Genomic DNA, 22,990 nt, shown 5'->3' on the forward strand with positions numbered 1-22,990 from the left:
ATTAATAACCCTTTATTCTTTGTTTTCATTACTGTCTCACGGCCTACATTTCTCTAAAATTCAGTAGTTGTCAATACTCTCTGAATTTACAGTACCATAAAATGGAGCACGTGGATTACAGTCCTTAAAAGGCCTCTATCTCTCTCTCCCATTTTTTTTTTTTTTTTTGGGGGGGGGGGAGATTTTGCGCTGAGCAAGTGTGTTATCACATTTCTCCTATTTCAAGCTGTTACTAATTTGTTACTCACTATCTCTGTCAATACCCTCCCCCCCTCCCCCTCCCCTCCTGCCTAGACAATATTCTGGAATAAGGTATTGGGTCGAGACTGCAACAGAGCATCCACTTTCAGATGGGAAATGGTGGTTGCCATGGCAACAGTCAAGGAGAAGGGGAGTCAAAGAGGGATGGAAGTGTTCTCAGTCTGCGTTTTATTTTTAGGGGGCAGATGATGATTCAAGTAGGACGCAGCTAAGTTTTTCAAGGAGACATACGTACATGCAAATTCATAAAAGATGATACCATGGCCCAAACAAAGGGGTGTAAAAATAGCGCAACAAGCCGATATCCTCCTAAGTCCAGACATGAGCCATCGATGAGCCTTTTCGACAGGTCTTCTTCATTCTTTTCTTTCTGTAATGAAAAGCTGCTTCTTTATTTCTGAAATCGGTGGAATTTTCAGTGCAAAGACAACTTCAAGGAAGGTGCTCATTGGATAAATCCTTTTTAATTGAGGTGGTGGAAGTATTGTTTAACTCAGTGATCTTACCTTCAGTTTAGGGGAAGGAAAGGGGGCATAGATGATAAAAGCCATGCACCCAGCAAGAGAAAGTTGAACTGCATGTAAAATTATAATGCCAGTAATTAAGAGACCATAAATGAAAAACTTCATCTTCAAATCTGATCAAACAAAAAAGCAAAAAAAAAAATAATAATAATTAACTGCACATTAACCTTTTGTTAAATGCCAGTGCCTAATGAGCTCATCATTCAAACAATAATACAGATTGGACCCTCCTTTATAGAAGAAAAAGAAGGAAGAATTCAGGGGGAAAAAACAGATAAACAAAACTAGAGCAAAATACTGTAACCTGCAAGATTAAGTAAAATAGTAAAAAAATATATCACTTTGCTTATACAGTCACACAGCTGCAACTACTGTACAGCAAGAACTAAATCTCTGCTTTGTCATCATTAGGCATAGTTCACATGGCATGTACTCTACCAATACACTCTATATTTTGTGGTGTTTTTTTTTTTTGGGGGGGGGGGTAGTGGGGACCTTTTTAAACAAATGTTATGTTCACTAGAGAGTTCTCAATATCTCCATATCTTCATAAGACAAGGATAAAAATTTTGTGATACAGCATTAAACAATAAGAAAATCATTTAAATCAACCCACAAGTTTAGATATAGTCCAATCTTTTATAATAATATGAAAAAAACACAGAAAATTCATATGATGAGAATTAAATTAGCACCACGGACTATTTCTACTGAAGAACTGTGGCTGCACTTCCAAGCAACATTTCTCTTATAATGACATTGGTGTGGAACGTAAGATAACACAGACAAGTACTTCAGTTCAAATGAATAACACAGACAAGTACTTCAGTTCAAATGAAAGAACAGACATGATTTGTTTTGGAGAATGCCTGGGACCTTTATAAGCATTCTCAATGCAAACACTTTTTATCCATTTTTAGCACCACAGACACCAGAGTGTAAAATGTGTCTGGTCTACAAAGTTGTACAACAAGTTGAATCTCCTCATTAAGCTAGACAGTTTGAAGGTTTCATTTTACAGGATGTACGTGCATCATACCTTAAGACTCGAGGAGAGTGCGCACATACTTGTGACCAGTTTCATGTATATACTGGCATGGTGATGTCTGTAAGAGTATTCTTGCACCAAGCTCGGGTGACAAGAAGCAAAGGGGGGGGGGGCACTGCATTCCACGGACACGACAGATCTCCATGTGCTTGTGCAGGAGTGTGAGTGTGTGAGTGTGCGAGTGTGTGCGTGTGTGCGTGTGTGAGTGTGTGAGTGTGTGAGAGTGTGTGGGTACATGAAAAAATGCCTTCGGAGGATGGTACAAAGACACACTGGCGGACAGCGATCTGTCTGTGTGGGTACTGACTCAATTACTAATCATTTTACACTGATTACATGCACATTTATGTTGCTCGCAGGAAAATTAAAGCTGTGATTCACAACTAATGATTCATACAATAATTTCTCCCCTTCAGCAAGCCATCTCTATGATACATAAGAGCCCAAGTAGACTTTTGGCTAACCATTAAAACAAATGAAAAAAAGAGGCAAGAAAAAGGGGAAAATTTAGTTTCTTCCATCAGCAATTATCATCAATACAAAAATACACATTTCTATTTGACGCCTTTTGATAGATAGCCCTGTTTTATGAAGAGTTATAATTGATTATATGGTTGATTTCTATGGTAAGTCTATGGCAGCCTGTGTAGTAAGGAAATGTATAATCGATTATATCTTTTGATAAAATGAGGCCCAGGTCAAACAAGGATTCTCTACAGAATGAAAGTCTACCATAGCCATTCCACCATTACTAGCCACTTCTTCTCTTTTGTTTTGTTTTGTTTTTCCGTTTAGCCATATGAATGAAACTTGATAAGGTTCTTTTGAATGAATATTTAATTACGAGCACAGTGTACAGGTTCTTACATATCCACAGCTCTGGCACTAGAAATTCAAGCTCTTTGAAACCAGTCTCAGAATAAATGAATTGAATCTAATCTCCAGCAAGAGGGTGTAAAGAGGGCAACTGGAATTGGTCTGCATCATATTTGCCCCCTCCGCAGTCTCTTCCCTAAGCCTTCAGATTCTGCATGGTTGCAAATTTCACTTTGTATTACACTGCCTTCGCTCATTATACAAGTACGTGTGTATGATTCATGTATGTCTTGATTGCATTCCATGACTTGCAAATCACAGCCAGCTGCATAGCTGACCCATTTTTTGAGCAGTCGTCGGCCGTTTTTGAAGAAGGAAAAAGACGATCGCTTGGAAACTAAAGGTGAAAGACTAATGCCTGGTTAGCATTTCAATGTGCATGGTAATGTAACTTGACTATTCACACCAATAGTTTCGCAAGCATTTGTAATCATTGCCTTCAGATCTTTATCAGAGCAATTTGAAGGATCTTCAGCTGCTAACTTACATTCTAGTCAAAAGGAAAAAGGACTGTGTGATGAAATTTTGAATTTGATCTGCGTTTAATTGTCCCAGGGCCTATATAGGCTGTCAATTGTAGGGATAAAGGTATCACTCCACCGGTATATTTATTATGTTCATATTTCATACATATATTTATAACAATGGTAGTTGTGGAAAGCTTGTTTGAGACTTGCCTGACATGGCAGCAAGCTTTTCATTCACACCATATGATCCTGATATCAAAAAGAATATGAGTTAGGACAGGTGAAATAGGCCACTTCATAATTTTACTCTGATGGGCCTTGGACCAATGTTTCCATCCACTTACAAGTACATACTTGATCCATTTCCTTCTCTGGAGTCAACTGTGCATGGATCACTTGTTGCTGTTCAAGGAAATACTTGGGGAAGCTTATGGGATGTGAGGAACAAACTCTTGATATTAGAGGGAAACCAATACCCTGAGTGTTATGTCTGCTATATTTGTAGAATACACTTGAGACTATAGCCCTCTGCAAAGTACTTAAATTTTTTGTCACTCAGGTTTTTATTCAATGGGGTTCAAATGTAAATTTTAAAAAGTATGCAGAAACAAAAACTGCTTGAAATAGACTAGTCGATCACCTGAATCTCTAAATTGGACGATCAAGCTATCAATAAAAAAAAAAATATATATATATATGTCTTAATGACAGTGATATGCAATGCAAGCATGTGATCAGCAGCCTCTGGCCCGCTAAGTGATCGACATGGAATCTTTATTCTTCGTAAAAACGTACTTACACGTATAGCTAGAACACGCACACATCAGTATCTGCACTTATGGAGCAGAACTTAAATGCACGGAGCACAAGTGCCAAATTGTTATAGAGATATGATCTGATCTATAGAAATATGTATACTTTCAGCAGCTAACACAGGTGAATTATGGCTGTTTTTTTAATGTATTCTAGGTGTACACAAATTTAGTTTCCAAGGTATAGGTACACTTTAAAAAAAGTATGCGCAATTGAGTCATGATAATGTGAAAAGAAACAGTGTGGATCAAACATGTTGAAGTGCCACACATTATATATCAATCAGTAAAGAACATCAGTATAGGTTTGATTCAGCCTAAAATTCTGAGCATACATTTTTGAGCATTACATTTCCAACCTCATAAAAGGAAAATAATTTCATTCACAAAAACTACAGTATATCCATGTTGACACTTTCTACCCTATTGTCTGACACAAAGTTTGCATAATTTTGCTGTGGTATTTTTTAAATGAAACAGAATAAAAGTTCAAGTTCAAATACTGCATATACCTGTGATTGCAAAGATTTGTGAATTCAATAAAAATTTGCCCATTTTTTAGATACCTAAATCTCTTTAAGAACTAGTGGTGCTTTAATCCTGTTGTTTACATGTTTAAATCCCAGAATATAAAACACAAATCTCCACCTTCACAATAATGCACTGCAAGCAGCTAAAACACTGAAATTAATCAGTACCCTGGTTTAATGGATTTCTGTTCAGGGTTACACACACATTACTACATGTAGAGAATATACGAGATTACAGTGCCATTATGGTGGCATTTTTTTTCTTCAAAATATTGTATTGAGTGTCTGCTTTTTGTTTCAACATGGCAAACTGGTATAAGGTAAAAAATTGGTAAGAAAATGCAAAATAACTAGTTAACAGCAAAATCGTTCATATTGTATGTTGATGGTCATATATCTGCATGATATAATTTTCCTATTTAGTAATGGGCATTAACCTATTCAAACTGCATGCTGAAAATGATATCCAGCTAAATCTTCATTTGGCCAGAGGCCCTGCCAACATTTCCACCTTTCATTGATATATACACATTAAATTGTATACTAACATGCCGTCAAACTGGATGTGGTTGCACAACAACAACCTGTGCAGGAATGTTCAATGTACATACTAAATGTGCTGGCAGATTAGGAACCCACGATTTCCTGTTTCAGTACCCAGGGACTCAACCACTATACCACAGCATACTCACAGAGAAAAAGAAAAGGACAGAGATAAGATATAGATAGAAATAGACAAATAAATAGACAGACAGATAGAAAGAAAGATAGATAAATAGATGGATAGATAGATAGAGATAGATTGATAGTAAGACTAATAGATAGATTTAAATAGATAAATAGATAAATAGAAATAGATAGATTTAGATAGATAAATAAATAGAAATAGATAGATAGATAGATAGAGACAGATAGATAGATAGATAGAAATAGATAGATAGATAGATAGATAGATAGATAGATAGATAGATAGATAGATAGATAGATATAGATAGATAGATAGATAGATGGATAGATAGATAGATAGATAGATAGATAGATAGATAGATAGATGAATAGATAGATAGATAGATAGGTGGATAGATATTACTGTGGATGATAGATACATGATAGATAGTTAGGGAGGTAGATGGATACTGTAAGGCAAGATATTTTCACGGCATGAAATTTTCACGCAATTAGAGCCTAGGGCCTTTTTTACGGCATGAAATTTTCACGAATTGGAGCCGACGGCCTTTATCAAGGCATGACATTTTTGCAAATTGCCTCTGGCATTCAATGCATATAGTGTAGACAAGAACTTTCATGTGTATTTTAATTTTGCGAATCTCGTCTCTCAAGAAATTCATGTAATTAAAATGTACGTTATAGCTACAGTGCAGATAGGAGGATAGATAGATAGATAGATAGATAGATGATAGATTTATAGATAGATAGATAGATAGATAGATGATAGATTTATAGATAGATAGATAGATAGATAGATGATAGATTTATAGATAGATAGATAGATGATAGATTTATAGATAGATAGATAGATAGATGATAGATAGATAGATAGATAGATAGATAGATAGATAGATAGATGATAAATAGATAGATGATAGATAGATAGATAGATAGATAGATAGATGGATAGATAGATAGATAGATAGACAGACAGATAGATAGATAGATAGATAGATGATGAATAGATAGATGATAGATAGATATATAGATAGATGATAGATAGATAGATAGATAGATAGATAGATGATAAATAGATGATAGATAGATAGATAGATAGATAGATAGATAGATAGATAGATGACGTATAAATGGAAAGACAGACAGATACAACAGGTAGACAGAGAGAAAGAGACAGAGGATGGAGAGACATATGAGTGACAGTGCAGGAACATATCTGAAGCTGATCAGCTGTTGAAGTATGACAAAATTATGTTTTGCCCAGGTTTGAAGTGTGTGGTTAAGTGGTGGTTTTTTGAGAGTGGCAGTAGAATGTGTCATCGTTCCCCTTGTCTTCCACATGTCTATTGGCCCATGCAAGATAGGGATACCAGTATAGCATACTGTTGCATTACATGTAATAAGTTAGTCATGACAAACATGCCTTTCTTGTTTGCAAGAATTGGGCTACAGTTTTCCATGGTACTGTAAAATCAGAAATATTACCAACACAAAACTTTCAGGAACTGGAGCTGACAGCTATTTTGCCTAGCATGAAACTTGCACCAATTGCTGACTGGCATTAAATGCGTTGTGCAGACGGTAACTTTTGCATGCATTTAGTTTCACGAATCTTGGCTGCTGGCAAGATTCTTGAAAGTTTCATGCATGCAAAAATTTCTGGGTTTCCATAGAAAGATTCGAGCAAGGTCTAATAATACGACTGATGTTAGATATTTCCCTTCCATGGCTTCTTAACAGCTGAAAAGGAAATGGGTATAGGGTATACGCTATGATATGTTTGTATAACAGTAATGTATAGTACATCAATATTGTTTGTAATGCCGTACTACAGTTGGGACCAAACTGAAAGACTCTACTGTAATTCAACACAGTCTTCTTATTGGCTTTCCCCTCCTCATCCTCTATTTCAGATGGGATCTCCCTCAAGATTCTTCCTTTAGACACTTCCTGTGAGGGTCATTCCAATGACTCACATTATAGGGGGAAGAGGGTGGGGGCAGGGATTGAGGGATGCACTAAGAATAAATTGTGAATGTACATGTTCAGGCACCTCATCCATCAGTATATGTTGTACATTGAGGTCTGGGAATTATCACCCAGATACTTAGCCTCATTTCTAGCTGAATGGTGGTGTTGTTGTTTCACTTTTTTTCAATTTTCTTTTCTTTTTGTTTTGTTTTGTTTTGTTTTGTTTTTTGTTTTGTTTTGTTTTGTTGTTGTTGTTGTTGTTGTTGTTGTTGTTGTTGTTGTTGTTGTTGTTTTTTGGGGGGGAGCATTGTTCATAATACATACCATACAATGTGTGTCATTGTTCATGGATAGATACAGTAGATATAAATCAATCGATCCGTAGATAGACAGATACATCTATAGATACAAACAAATACGGGGAGTATCATCGCTTTACCCTTATAAAGTTGGAGATCATAGAATGCAGAAAAAAAAAACTGTGCATAAAGCCAACTTTGGCAATATAATTTTCTAACCTTTGATTTTTCTTTTATTTATTTTCCTTGTAATGAAGTATGACAACTATCTATCGATTCAAAGCTTAGCATCTGGAGAATTCATATTTGCAACAACAAAAAAGTATATCTCTCCTGTACATTTCTGTCAGATTTTGTACAGATTTAAGACTTTAAACCCATCTAATCTTTGTCCAATTTAAAGATATAGATGACAAGATAGACATGTTCTCCAGCAAAATTTCTTAAGGACTCCATGGGATAAACACATACACAAGCACATTAGTATGAATGCAGAGCTGAATACATGACTGATATCCATAATGACTATTAACTACTGTTTTCTTAACACAGACAAACATACCGCCACAAAAATAGAGCTTGATGAACGTAACAATGACATCCTTTGTCGCCAAACCAGGTACAAGATATCACTTTTCAGTCTCCTCCCAGTAGCAATTAATATGATTCAGGTGTCAAATTCAAAACGACTCATAGTTTATATTTCAAGGGAAAACTTTCCATGACCCCTAATTAAGGGCAGGTGCCTCTGGGGGAATAGGAGTGGTTAGCAAGTTCAATCTACTTTGTAACAACCCACCCTAAATCATTATCTTTACAGAAATAAGTCCTGAACTATCCAGGGACATTCAGCTCCTCCTGTACTTCTGAACTCTGCGATCAAAGACTGTTTTTTCCCCTCTCTTCTCCCTCTTCACTATCTCAGGCCCCTTACCCGCACAGAGATCAAACAGAAAGGTTTACCACAACTAATTCCCTGTGAGATTATAAAAGTTTTTTTTTCCAGTATACAACAAATCCAGCGTATGGTTTCAGTAGACCGGCACTACTTGATTCTGAGGTTCCCCTTTATTTCAGAGGTGCTTTTATTTGTTTGTTTTTTTAATCAGCCATCGATGTAAAAGTCCACAATTGCAACAAATTAAAAATGGTCCAAGAAAGACTGAGACATAAACTCAATTCGTAGCTTGAAGTGGTACTTCAAGACACTATGGTTTCATAGTTATACTTCCTAGATCAAGCTATCTAAGAAAGTAAATGCAAATGTATGCTGACTTGTAATAAAATACCTGGATCATCGCTTATTTGGCCACAATAATATCTACATATGTGCCACATAAATGTACCTTAAAATAATATTTTTACAATTTTTCTTCTGATTTCTTTATTCTCTTCAGACTTCCCAGCAATGTCTCAAATCATATTAGTAACATGGGAACATGCCAGTTATGCTCAGTCTTGGAAAAGGTGAATTTAAGTGTCTTTTCATATAATCATATCTGTGCTCAGCAATGATTGACCAAAAAAAAAAAAAAAAAAAAAATGCCAGAATCAGAATCTTGGTTTGGCAGGTTTTTTTTTTTATTTTTAATTTACTTTTTGTGTATCCAAGTACAAGTAATCTGAAGAAAAATGGCAGAAAATCATTATAAGATATGTGGCAAATATTTACCATGTAGATAATCATGTGACCATGTATTAAAGTGATGAATTGAGGAATTCAAAAAGCAACACAAGTCAATGTGCATTTGCATTGATGTAGTTCCTTTAACCTTTAAACAATGAACAGATCGACCAAATTCTTGAATTCGGTCAATTTCCTTCAACTGCTTAACATGTCCTCCTTTTCCTTTAACAGTAAAAGCACTGACACTCTTAAAGGCGTAATTTACCTTTTGCAGATGAAACAAAAACCCAGCATTAGTGCTTCAAAATAGTTCTAAAATGCGAATTAGGGATAGAAACAAACAATGTAAAAATTTGAACAAGTATAATCAATGTAAGTATATTGCTATACATACAAAATGTGAACAATAATCATAATAAAAATGTTTCTAGACTAAACTGTCTACAGTTATGGTTTAATGAGAAAAATAATGATATCATATGGTAGGATGTTTTGTCAATTGACCTACAAATATGCATGAAAAGTGATATCTTGAACATTTTTTTTAAAATCACTGCTCCCAAAGGAGGTAAGCAGGACCTTTAACTGAGCTAGGGTATAGACTCCTACATGAATCTTAATTCTGAGCAATTTGTACAAGAATAAAAGCACATATATTTTGACCCCCACCAAAAACAAAAAAATGCCACTGAAGAGAACAAAAAATAAATTACTGAGATCACATGTGTGTGTCCCTGGGAGGTAGATTATAAAGATGATCAGTGAAGCGTATGAGCGGCACTAATCTAGTCGTTACACATCGCATAAATCACTCGGCTGGAATGAACAGCTGGAAGTCACAAGAACGCATGGACCAAAGGGCTAATAAAAAAATTTATGGGAATTATATTCAGTAGACCGTGTTTGTAATAAAAAATACTACCTGATAATTGATTTCCTGTTGTGTAATGATACACAAAGTTATGACTACCTCTTCCCATATACCAGTTCACCTCCACCAGTCAATGACCCCTACCAATGCTCTCCTCATCCAGTGAGTCATCGACCTTCATCATCCCTTGGGTACTTCTAGCCCCACCTAATTTACGACCAGGCTAAGCCAAACCTAAACATCCTGCCGTTCCCCCATTGATTACTTAGAATTGTTGTTCATTCCAAATCCAAGAATACTACCTCCTTTATAAAACTAGTCCCACCTTTGTTCCTATAACAACCAAAGTTTTGCCCAATTAAAACCCCTCTTTAACATGAAGACTCCACCCCCATTCACCCATTCATAGTGTGTTACAACCCACAGATCTATGGTAACCAACAGTGTAATACTCATGATTGAATGTATGAAGTGAATTACAAGTTGTATAACATGCAGAGAAGAAGACTTGGATTCTGATGCTCGAAGAGAGAGGATCGCCTCCAAAACGCCTCTCAAATAAAGCACACGTATGGAAACTCAAATGAACTGTGTCGCCACTCATTTTTACTATGATGTGTACCTCTCAGAATTAATATCAACCGATCCCAAGTAGCAAAACATCCGCTACACAACATGGTGGAGAACCCGGTTTGATTTGAACAATTCAACACGTACAGCAGTTGTGACAGAACATTGACTGTTAACAATTGTTCATGACTTGCGACACTATCCGCCTGAGAACCCGGCGCTCCGAGAATAAGAATACGACTGACATCTGTTGCTGTGGCCAACGAAAGTTTCAGCTTCCCGAGATCAGAACTCAAGATGACTTATCCCGACTGACTTCGACGACATTGCTCTCCAGAATGAGATGAGCGCCACTTCCATGACCTCAAGAAATACAACATCATCGCAACGCCAGCCGCCATCATCACCATCAGCATCAACATCGACATCGCCACCATCTTCACCTCCGACATCTTCATCTCCGCACCATCATCGCAGTAGAGGTCATCGCAGCCAGCATTATCACCATCATCACAATCACTTCTCATCATCACCGCCTGATCATCACCATCGCGTTGTAAGCTGTCGACATCAACAACATTGGACACCACTGGACAAGGACCAAACAATGACTTTCTGACATTGACACTCTACGTTATGTTGACTCCCTTATAACAAGCCCCGGATTGGCACTGACATATTCAAGTTGACATTATTGTAAAGTTTTTATTTGTGCATTCAATTCATCTGTTCTTCTCTGGCCTGACCCAATCGGTAAGTGAAACCAATCACATTTCATTGTTCCAGTGTGAGAGAGCGTGCATTGTATTCGTATGAGAGTTGTGTTACATTAAGTTAGATTTGTAGATTGTATATATTGTATTTGTTCACCAAGTAGTAAGGAACGCGTACGCCTACTTTCGATTTTTTTGTTTAAGTAAGACCAACTCTGACACAACTATATCAACAATGACTACCACCACCACGACCACACTCAGACAAACTGACTTTTTACCCGCCCGCTTCTCGGGGGACAAACTTGACCGGGACGATGCAACAGCCCACATGCTGACATTTCTTGACTACCTTGACGCCCATAACATTGACGTAACAAAACCCACTTCTTTCGACCAAATACTCAAGACATTCAAACGAACCCTCCAAGGTCAAGCACGACTTTGGATTGACGGACAAACCTTTAAGACATTCAGTGACCTGCGTGAAGCATTTGTACGACGATTTAGCCCTGCTAAATCAGACTTTGCCAACGTACACGACTTTAACACTCTACACCTGACTGACGGCGAGAGTACTGAGGCTTTCCTACAACGACTCCGTGTAGCAGCCTCCTACATTGACTATGGGGAAACCCAAATTAGACATAGACTTTTGGACTCATTACCCCATGACTGCCGTGCCGCCGTCCTCATGTCGGCATCGACTACTACTCAGACCTGCGACGAAATAGCTACTAAAGCGCAGCTGTACCTAGACATACAAAAAGACAAACAACCTATGACTAAAGACTTGACCTTCGCCACTCAGAGCGAAATAGACCGATTAAAGGACGACCTCAACTCCCTTAAACTTGACACACTTGACCAGACCCGAGGACGGACTCGTGACAGAGGACGGGGACCGCCCCACTCGAGGTCCTCCAGCAGAGGTCGCAAGCGCGAGCACAGTGCGGGCAGAAGCCCATATCGTAGCGACCGCCAATATACAAACAACCGCCATCGCAGCCATACCCGTAGCCCCCATCCCAATGACCGCGTGCCACACTACACCAGGCGCAATGACAGACGCTCCATTATTTGTGACTATTGCCTCATACCTGGACATGTTTGGCGACAATGTCGCAAAAGACTAAGGGACATTGACATGCGTGCACAACAACAACAACAACAACAACAACACTATTATCACAGCCAACATCAACATCAACAACATTACGACCAACAACCATACTACGGACCACGCCCACAGGATTTTTAGGGCGGGAGGACAATAATAACGCTCATTATTCCTCCTCCCGTAGTAAGAATCACAGGCAAAACCCCAACCATGACTCCAACTTGAAATCGACTTACTTAGGGACTGACGATGTCGATCTACAATTAACTGATCGAAACTTTGTTAAAGGACGACTAGACAATGGTAAGAACATGTTCATACTGTTTGACAGTGGCGCGACTAAGACTCTAATTTCGGACAGGTACGTGAAATCGACCCCGCATCTCTCCAACCTGAAAAGACAAAAAGTAGCCCCTACACGGTTTAGATTAGGGAACGGGCAGTTCCTTCAATCGCAGTCGGCGATTACATTCAGGGTCACTATTCAGGGACACAAATTTGAAATTTCTGCCCTTGTTGTGGAGAATCTTGTTGGCGTTGACCTGATTTTAGGGACGAATACACTATCGGACTTAAACGGGACTATGACATTCAGGAACAATAGGTTCAAGATCAAACAGAAACGAGTATCTTTCTCCCCGACAAACAAAGTGACTATCAACCCTAAAGACTCCACGCTCATGACCTTACAGGGACAGGCACCCCCACAATTCCGTAACACTGACGTCATACTGACTGCAAACGACTACCTTGGTAGACATTGCCCCTCTACCATGGTCGTAACATTGATGAAGGGCAGGACTCAAATACTAGTGACTAATACTTCTGACCGACCCCTCCAATTTGCAAAAGGCAGACCAATTGCATACCTCGACATGGCATGCCCCATAACTGTGTCTGAGCCCCTTCCCACTGACAAAGTGAATGTGACCTTAACTGACCGGCACACAGACAATATTTACAGCACCCAACTCTCTACCCCACGTCCAGCTGGTAACCATGGATACCAGACTAGACAAGACAACCTCAAGAGATACCCCCACCTTGACCCCAGCGACCCAATTGCAAGCATGACTGAAGACCAGATAATTAAAGAACACATTGACTTAAACAACAGCATACTGTCCCCTACTGAGAAGGACCAATTGAGACAATTACTAAGAGACAATAGGCCTGCATTTTCCTTGTACGGCGAACTTTCCAGCTGCCCCGACTTTGAAGTCGACATTGACTTGACTGACGACACACCATTTTTCATACGCCCCTACTTTGCCACAGAACCCGACAAACGACAGATTGAAAAGGAACTTACTAAACTTGTGAAGCTAGGAATACTAGAAATCGGACCACAATCATACACATCACCAGTACTACTGGTAGCTAAAAAGGACAAATCGGAAAAACGTGTTGTGACTGACTTTAGACATCTGAACTCCAAAATCAGACGAATAAACCACCCTTTTCCCCTACTGACAGAGACCCTTAAACGAATCGGACACGCAGAGACTAGAGTAATGAGTGTTATTGACCTGAAATCCGCCTTTCACTGCATACCCCTCTCAAAATCTGCGCAAAAATACACCGGAATTGCCTCATACCATGGAGGTAAACACTACTACTACAAACGCCTAGCACAAGGACTTAACGTTTCCCCGGGACTCTTTCAAGCCAAGATTGACGACATTTTAGGTACAATTCCCTACTCTCATGACTTTTGTATTGCCCACCATGACGACATTATCTTATTTAGCCCCGACAAGACGACTCATAAACAACACTTGACACAAGTCTTAAAAGCACTTTCTGACAACGGACTGAAAATCAGCCCGAAAAAGTGCAAACTGTTCAGGAATGACGTAGAATACATGGGACACAGGATTACTATCAATAAGGACGGTGAGGCATGTTTTCAACCTATGAATAACAGATGTGCCTCCATACGTAACATGTCTAGACCTAAGACCCCCAGACAAGTAAGGAGACTTGTTGGAGCAGTGAATTATGTGGCAGGATTCTTTCCACAAATTCAGGCCATACTTAAACCCCTGCACCAACTGACAAGGAAGAAAAACAAATTCATGTGGACTGACGAACATGAAAGAGCTTTCAACAAGATTAAGGATCTAATGACCAATCCCCCAGTACTACATATGCCCCAGAGCACAGGACGCTTCACTTTGTATAGTGATACCTCACGGACTGCAACCGGTTCGTACTTGACCCAAGTCATAAACGGACAAGAGAGAATCATTGGATACTATTCGAAGGTCTTACCTGACGCATGTCAAAGATACAGTGTTACAGAATTGGAATTATTTGGCCTTTTGATCAATGTGACAGCATTTAAGCATCTATTGAAAGGATGTGAATTCAATGCATTTGTGGACCATAGTTCAATTGTCCAAATTTTAAAGTCAAAAGAACAACCATGCACAACACGTCTCCAGAAACTTCTTCTCAAATTATCCGAATATTCCTTTAAGATTGGCTACAAGAAAGGAACAGAGTTAGTTTTAGCAGATTTTCTTTCCCGTGTTCCAAGTGAACAGCACCCGGAAATAGATCAGGTAATTCCCCTTTCCTTTAGCTTGTTTAGCGAGAGTGACTTTACTCTTCACCCCGTCCAGCCAGTTGAACGACCCATGACACGTGCATATGCAAAACAGATGGGAGTTACAATCCCAGACATTTTTCCTCCACGTGCCAGTGACCCAACACCTCAAGCATCTCCCACTACTACAACCCCTCCCCCACGTCCACCCCCTAAACCTACCTTTGGCAAAACAAATGACACACATGCACGACCAACCAACCAGAGACAAGAACCAAAACATGACACACCCCCAGCCCCAACTCCAGTCACTACACATTCCCACACACGTTCCCATGACAACCATGCCCCTTCCACACGACCTCCTACTCGACATACACCTGTTACTCCTCAACTTCACGAACCAAGATTAGTTGACAGACATAACGACCACCAACACCAACACAGGCACAACTCTAACGACCAATACCGAGAAGTACCGCCTGACCTCTACACCCCGCCTAAGCCACTGACCACTAAGGTAAACAACATTGTAGCTGGACACATCCCAAAACAACATGAGCTAGACAAGTTTACTGACTTGATCAAACGGAAAATAATCAGAGACTACAACCTTCCCATTGACATGCGACAACTAATGACTGAACAGCAAACCTCACCTTTCTTCAAGCCTGTTTATGACTATTTGTCACATGACATTCTACCTAGTGACAAAAGAGCAGCCAAAACAGTGAAATTAAAGGCTGAAGAGTACATTTTGTGTGACGGCCTACTGTTCAGACTTTTCTTCACAAAGGACGGTGACTTCAGGCTACAACTAGCTATCCCAGAATCTTTGACTGACACTATCATCTCCCAACACCATGACAACCTCCTTAGCAACCACCAAGGGACCCAACGGACTTACTTGACAATTAGACGCAACTACTACATGCCCAACATGTTTGACAGAATTAACAATTATGTCAAAGCTTGCTTGCGCTGCCAGCAATTCAAGGGCAAACCAGACAAGGACAGACCCTTTCACACGCGAATACCCGACTCTTACAGACCATTCCAACGTATCAGTCTAGACTTCAAGACAATGCCAAGTTCACAGACAGGATTCAGACACTTGATGGTGATTTGTGATGAAATCACTCGATTTGTTGTTTGTGCGCCTTTAAAGACGCTAGACGCGGAAACAATATGCGAAGCACTGATCCAAAAAGTGATATGTATTTTTGGACCACCATCATGTATCGTGACCGACGCTGCTGCCTCACTGACCGGCAAATTACTGACCTTACTGTGTGACGCACTGAACATTGACAAGAAAGTAATTAGTGTTGCCAATCACGGTAGCCTACAAGTAGAACGACATATCAGAACTCTCTCTGACTTTCTCAAAATCAACCTTAACCAATTTGGAAATGACTGGGTAAGATACATTTCGACCACATGCTATGCCTACAACTCCTTTTCCTCTCCACATTTAGGTGACCATTCCCCCTATGAACTTGTTTTTGGCCGAGACGCCCCAAATCTAACCAACTTGACCTTCAACCCCATGAATGGACTTTCTCAGACGTATGATGAATATGTGGTCCATCTCAAAAAGAAATTTGACCACATTTCTCAGACCATGCTTTCACTGCAAAGAAAACAACAGAACAAGCAGAATGCAGAGATTGCCAATAGACTGAACAAATCACCGATCTACTCAGTAGGTCAGCTAGTCTACTTGTACAAGCCTACATCCTCTTCCCTCACTGCTAACTCTCGAAAAATAGCAGCTGAATGGGTTGGACCCCTGGTCATTCATGAGATTTTGGATAGGACCCACTACATTTTGGCAACTCTCAAGGGAGAAATCCTGCGAGATGTTTTCAATTTCAACAGGCTGAAACCCTGTTTCATGAAAGCGTCTGATGACAGAAAACCGATCACGCACATACAGCGACTGAAAGAAAGACTAGGCAAAGCAGCACAAAACGAGACTGGTCAAAAATCTGACAAGCCGTCAGTACAGTTCATGGATGAGCATGACGAAATCAGACCAGAGTGTACTGCTGACCAAATTATGTGCATGCAAACCACTGACCCATTCAATGACAGAGATTATGTTGACTCCCTACCCTCAAATGATGGCATAGCCGCCCCCACCCCCCTGCAACAGCCTGACCTAGAAAGGCAATTTTATTTGCTCATGAGTGCCCCCACAGACAATGAAATGTCATTACACAGAGGGCGATTCAAGGCTGGACAGTTACAAGTTCTGACTTCATTTGTTAGGAATGTTACTGATAATGACCCTCAAGGCATACGTTTTTGGTGGAACATCGGGTTATACCCAGACATGCATGACTTGGTCCAAAGTATCTTGGCAGACAAGAATATTCCTGTAACTGGAACACCCAAGAAATTCATGAGACAATTGTATGTGTGACTTTGTAAATAGAAATTATGTATGCGACACTTTAACTTCATGTACTATCATTTTGTGCCTCTATAAGTCTAGAGGACCTTTAAATGGATTCTGTGTGATACACAGTGTGTCACTTGTTATGTCTTTTTAATGTACAAGTTTGGAATGACTTGTCTATGGACGATTTATTTATTCCATCTTCTTGATGAATGCTTTACGAGTTTGGAATACTCGTCTTATGTTTAACTCGCTTGAAAGCGCGAGTTCACGTTCATTACATTTTATTATTTTAGTCATATGGAAAGATTTCCTCTTAATAGGAAAGGTTTGTAAGCCATGATATTCTATGATAGTCTTTCAAAATTGAATGACATTTTGCCTGGATCATGGACTTGACTTTCATTCCTTGAGCGCTCCTATTATCTTCCCAATGATTTTATTACACAGACATATGTATGGATAGTGCATTAGATACAAGCACTCAAGGTTGTTATTTGGATCAGATTGTTTATCGCACTGCACAGAATAATGACCAGCGAATTGTTTTTACTTTGTTTTGTGCTACATGAATTGCCATTGTTTTATGATAGGCAAGATCACATTAATGATTTGTCTACAAGTGCATAAGTCTGCACAACATTTTGTAAATACATGTATTATTATAGTGCATAAGTCTGCACAATTTAATTTGACTTGTTTTAAATCTATGTCCTAAAAATGGTATAGACATTATTGAATATGAAGTATACTTTGACTTGGTAACCTGAATAGTTCCCAACAATACATACCAGACAAGGAAAGTTCACTCAGTGGTAAAATAAGTTCATATCATCATGTATCATACCCCCTTGGCACGACTAAGTCATTTAAGCAGAACTTAAAGAAGAACTTAAATGTCTTCATCGTGCATTTCATATACAGTAATTGGTCTAATTGATTTAACTGTATATTATTATTGTAGGGATTTGAGCAAGAGAGAAAGTATGAAAGAGTTTGGAACTATGATAAACGGTTTCACAAGCATGTTTTGTACATGGTCAATCGCCTTTAATTTTGTCACCCAGTATATACTGAATTATTGTGTGTAAACCCATCCCCCCTCAAAAAAAAAAATAAGAGAGGAGTCTTAATTTTCAAACAAAAGGGATGTTGTGTAATGATACACAAAGTTATGACTACCTCTTCCCATATACCAGTTCACCTCCACCAGTCAATGACCCCTACCAATGCTCTCCTCATCCAGTGAGTCATCGACCTTCATCATCCCTTGGGTACTTCTAGCCCCACCTAATTTACGACCAGGCTAAGCCAAACCTAAACATCCTGCCGTTCCCCCATTGATTACTTAGAATTGTTGTTCATTCCAAATCCAAGAATACTACCTCCTTTATAAAACTAGTCCCACCTTTGTTCCTATAACAACCAAAGTTTTGCCCAATTAAAACCCCTCTTTAACATGAAGACTCCACCCCCATTCACCCATTCATAGTGTGTTACAACCCACAGATCTATGGTAACCAACAGTGTAATACTCATGATTGAATGTATGAAGTGAATTACAAGTTGTATAACATGCAGAGAAGAAGACTTGGATTCTGATGCTCGAAGAGAGAGGATCGCCTCCAAAACGCCTCTCAAATAAAGCACACGTATGGAAACTCAAATGAACTGTGTCGCCACTCATTTTTACTATGATGTGTACCTCTCAGAATTAATATCAACCGATCCCAAGTAGCAAAACATCCGCTACACAACATTCCATTGCATTCGGCCCCATGAAGACCAGTTGATGGTATCCTTGTAGGTATATGCTTCAATGACTACAATCAGGTGCAATTGACAAAACCTGGTGACTTGGACAGAGACTACACATCCACAGAATATGTGACCCGCGACAACGGTTTCAGGCAAAAGTCGCAAGAGCAAATTTCCTCCTACGCGGGGTACAAAGATCTTTACCATTATTTTTGTCGATTTGAGTTTTTTGCAGAAATCGAATCTTCGATATGTTTTCTACATCTACACTAAATTTCGTAGCATAAGACTACGTTTTTCCTATCGAAAATGGAATCTTAAGCACCCTATGTTGGATCGCACTCGTCAGTTTCGAGCTTCTTTCGAACGCCGCGCCAATATCCCCAGCGTTGCTACGGCGCGAGGTCTCGCATGCGATTGGCTGGTGCGTCGCGCACATTTACATAATTCGGCTTTCGGAGACACCAGTTGCAGCGTTTAAGGAATGCTTTGTCCACAACCACGCGTGCATGAGATTACATGCTCCATTGTTCTTGCTATAGTGGTTTATACGCTGTAGTGCGTGCTCTTCGTTTGGCTTTCTATCCAACCTATTCTACCGCAATGTTCGACAACGGAAGTGAAAAAAATATCATGTACGTAGCACGACATAATTGTGTGAAAAGAAAAAAAAAACAATAGTCTACTTGTACATGTAGTAAAAATTATTACAGCAGACTGACTCAAGGGAAGGTAGATGAGAGGAAAGGAGAGGTCACGTGAAACCAGTTATATACAAATACTACACATCAAGATCGCACGGATCGAGTCGTGTTTGTTTGTTTGTTTTAATATAATTAACACCACCAAACAACATATGCACGGCTTGTAAAAGCAAAACAAACAGGAAGCGTGACCTTTGCCAGCACTGTCATTTATCTGCCTTCAAAAGGGTCGGCAATGATAAAGTCAAATCAACAACAATGAAAACGCGATTTGTAAATGTGTGGATTCGCCACCCGCTCCCGTTACATGCACATGGTCATGGCGTGTGGATGCCATTGCGTAATGCATGCACCATACACATGTACACCATACGTGCAATTATCGTATCCGCCATCTTGAAAGACGTAATGGTAAAACAAACCCGAGCGAACCGCATTGTTTTTCGGCTCCATACACTGAGCTGCTAGGAAGGGTGCCCGGGAAATTTGACTCTCTCAGTGAGCCAATCAGAAGGCGATGTGGTTGCTAGAGGCGGAGCTTAACATCGATTGGCACCATCGTACGGATGATTGATTTTCACCTCGCATCGCTGCTCGGACATTGTCTTTGAGAAAGAGGTGAATCTTCAAAGCCCGTTTTCTCGCAATTTTGTCAGGCTAACAACTTAAAAAGTGCTTTTTATTTCGCTTTCCATGCCCACTTATGGTGCCGAAGAATGCAAGTGTTTTATATCAATGCAAAGCTTACTTAGGAAAAGGGCAATGTGATTCAGTGAAAAAATGGATTTTCAAAATGCCCGACTTTTGCCTGAAACCGTTGTCGCCGGTCACATATGGAGAAAAGCTTAGGGTAGACTATAAATATTTGTGGGTCCTATACTTTATAGGTATTTTGATTAGAATGCAGCTTGTCTTGTGCATTAAAACAATGATGCCATTTGCAATTTTCTACAGCCTTCAGCTATAAACAAGACTTCACAGTCCTCGAGATATTATCTTCTTTAGTTTGTGCATACAGCAAAGGAGAATTTCCTTTATTAATATAGGCCCTATATACGGCTGCATTTATCAACTTCCCCATGATTGAAATGCATGTCAATACCCACTATCAAAACGCTTTTGCAAATGACTTTTGTTCGCATTTCTCTAGTTGTTACATTTATCAACTCTGTCATGAGTCAATTGGGAAGCCTTGTCACTGCACAGCTCCATTACCCAGTTTGACCCTCGGATAGGAGATGTAGGCCTATAGTTGGCAGTGGTTGGCATTAGCAGGTTCGAGCTATAAACATGTTTCAAAGTGACTTGTGTTTATCAAGTCTACAGAAACATGTTTCTTGCTTAAATGCACTTCATAGCAATTACATATTTTTTCCCGTTTCTGAAACACATTTCTAACCCCATAATCAAAACAGCTTTGCATTTATCAACAATCCAAAACTATCTGAAAGTTGTTTGGAAACTTTCATTCTGTGCCCAAAGTGAGTTGATAAATGACCCTATATAATATGTCTTGTATTTTAGATTTGCAACTGAATGATTAACACTCACATGTGTAATACATCCACCTTGATATCCCAGGGTCAGTCATAGGATTTACAGGCACTGAGTGTGGCTCTCATTTGCTAAACAGGTACGTTGCACTTTACAAGTACAATTTACATACAAACGGCAAAGTACCACAAGCTGTATCAAGTTATGAGCACTTGGAGCTACCTTATACCATTGCCAAGTTGTAAAGTTAAGATACGTAGTAGCTTTTGTCAGTTTAATACCACTATTTTTATGTCTTTTCATATGAATGAGGATGTGGAGGTGTCAAACACATACAATGTACAATGTTTTCACACGACTGCCAACAGACAATTACAGCCCACTGCCAAAAAATTGTGGTCACATTGTGACATTTGTGTGTAGCAAATCTCCTTCTGTTTGCAGAAAATCAAAAAGCAGCTGCTGAAAGACGAACATTATTCTTTCTACCTTCAATTTGTGAAGAATACATAATCAGGGAACATCTGATTTAGTATCGCATGCCACATACAGGCATATATAAAACAACGACTCATAACAAAACCAGAGTAAACTTTGTACTAGTCAAAGAATATCTGTCTTTGATTTTTGTGATGTATGTTTCAACAGCTTTTAGCTTTAAAAAGTGCAAGCTATGGCTTTAAAATTGCCATAGTAATTAAGCAAAAGACTTTCAAGGCATATCTGTAATCTAAATTTAAAGAAATGAATTCTTTAACTGTCTGTTCAAGTAATCTATGAGTGGGAAGTCAGAATGATCTTTGTTCAAAGCCAAACTCCAGCCATCGAAACCAAGCTGGAATTGATGGTTTCCTTGTTGATTCCCATCAAGATGTATTTTTAGAAAAATCTCAGATAACATGATCGGTGTAGGCATAGCAGTTTGAGGAACATACCAGGAAAAAGAAGACAGACAGACAGACAGACAGAGACAGACAGACAGACAGACAGAGAGAGAGAGAGAGACAGACAGACAGATAGACAGACAGAGAGACAGAGAGACAGACAGGGACAGACAGACAGGGACAGACAGACAGATAGACAGACGGACAGAGAGACAGAGAGAGACAGACAGACAGATAGAGACAGAAGAAGAGAGTACAAGAAAAGGAAACACTGTGTAGGTATTACAGTAGTCTCCATTCGGGTAGTGTCTGGCAGAGCATTTCTTACCTGATTAAAGGACAAGTCCACCCTTCATATACATGTGGATGGAGTGAATGCAGCAATATTAGTAGAACACATCAGTGAACGTTTGGGGAAAATCGGATAATCTGTTCAAAAGTTATGAATTTTTAAGGTATCTGCACAGTCACTGCTGGATGAGAAGACTACTACATTGTATGATGTCACATGCGTAGAATGATATAAGGAAAGTATAAAGAGAACTTCACAAAATTTACTTTTTGTAAAAAGTGCACCATTTCCTGGACTTGTCACTGACATATGTTAGGGGTAATATCATTCCCCCTGCCTTCTTAAAGAAGAAAATCAACTGTTCTTTTATTACACCAGAAAAGTGAAAGTATGTTGAATTTTCTTTATATTGTCTTTATATCACTGTACACATGTGACATCACAAGCTGTAGTAGTCTTCTCATCCAGCAGTGACTTGGCAGAAACTTCAAAAATTCATTACTTTTGAACCTGATTAACCAGAAAGG

General features: G+C 39.2%; 2 protein-coding genes across 2 annotated transcripts in view; one reads left to right on the forward strand and one right to left on the reverse strand.

The window, feature by feature from the left end:
* The window catches only part of LOC139734287 (serine/threonine-protein kinase PLK1-like), a 90,589-nt gene that overhangs the window by 32,949 nt on the left and 34,650 nt on the right, over window positions 1-22,990 (reverse strand). The window lies entirely within an intron of this gene.
* LOC139734285 (uncharacterized) lies at window positions 11,476-12,860 on the forward strand. The gene has a single exon (XM_071645079.1). It carries the CDS (start codon window positions 11,492-11,494, stop codon window positions 12,515-12,517), a length of 1,026 nt encoding a protein of 341 aa, XP_071501180.1. The 5' UTR covers window positions 11,476-11,491; the 3' UTR covers window positions 12,518-12,860.

Source organism: Diadema antillarum, unplaced genomic scaffold, assembly GCF_040938485.1.
Source record: "Diadema antillarum isolate AM-2024a unplaced genomic scaffold, OU_Dant_1.0 seq00000522_RagTag, whole genome shotgun sequence".
Lineage (NCBI taxonomy): Eukaryota > Metazoa > Echinodermata > Echinoidea > Diadematoida > Diadematidae > Diadema > Diadema antillarum.

Excerpts from the sequence above, each read along its gene's own strand:
- LOC139734285 (XM_071645079.1), top strand. The coding sequence starts at position 11,492 with ATGACTACCACCACCACGACCACACTCAGACAAACTGACTTTTTACCC.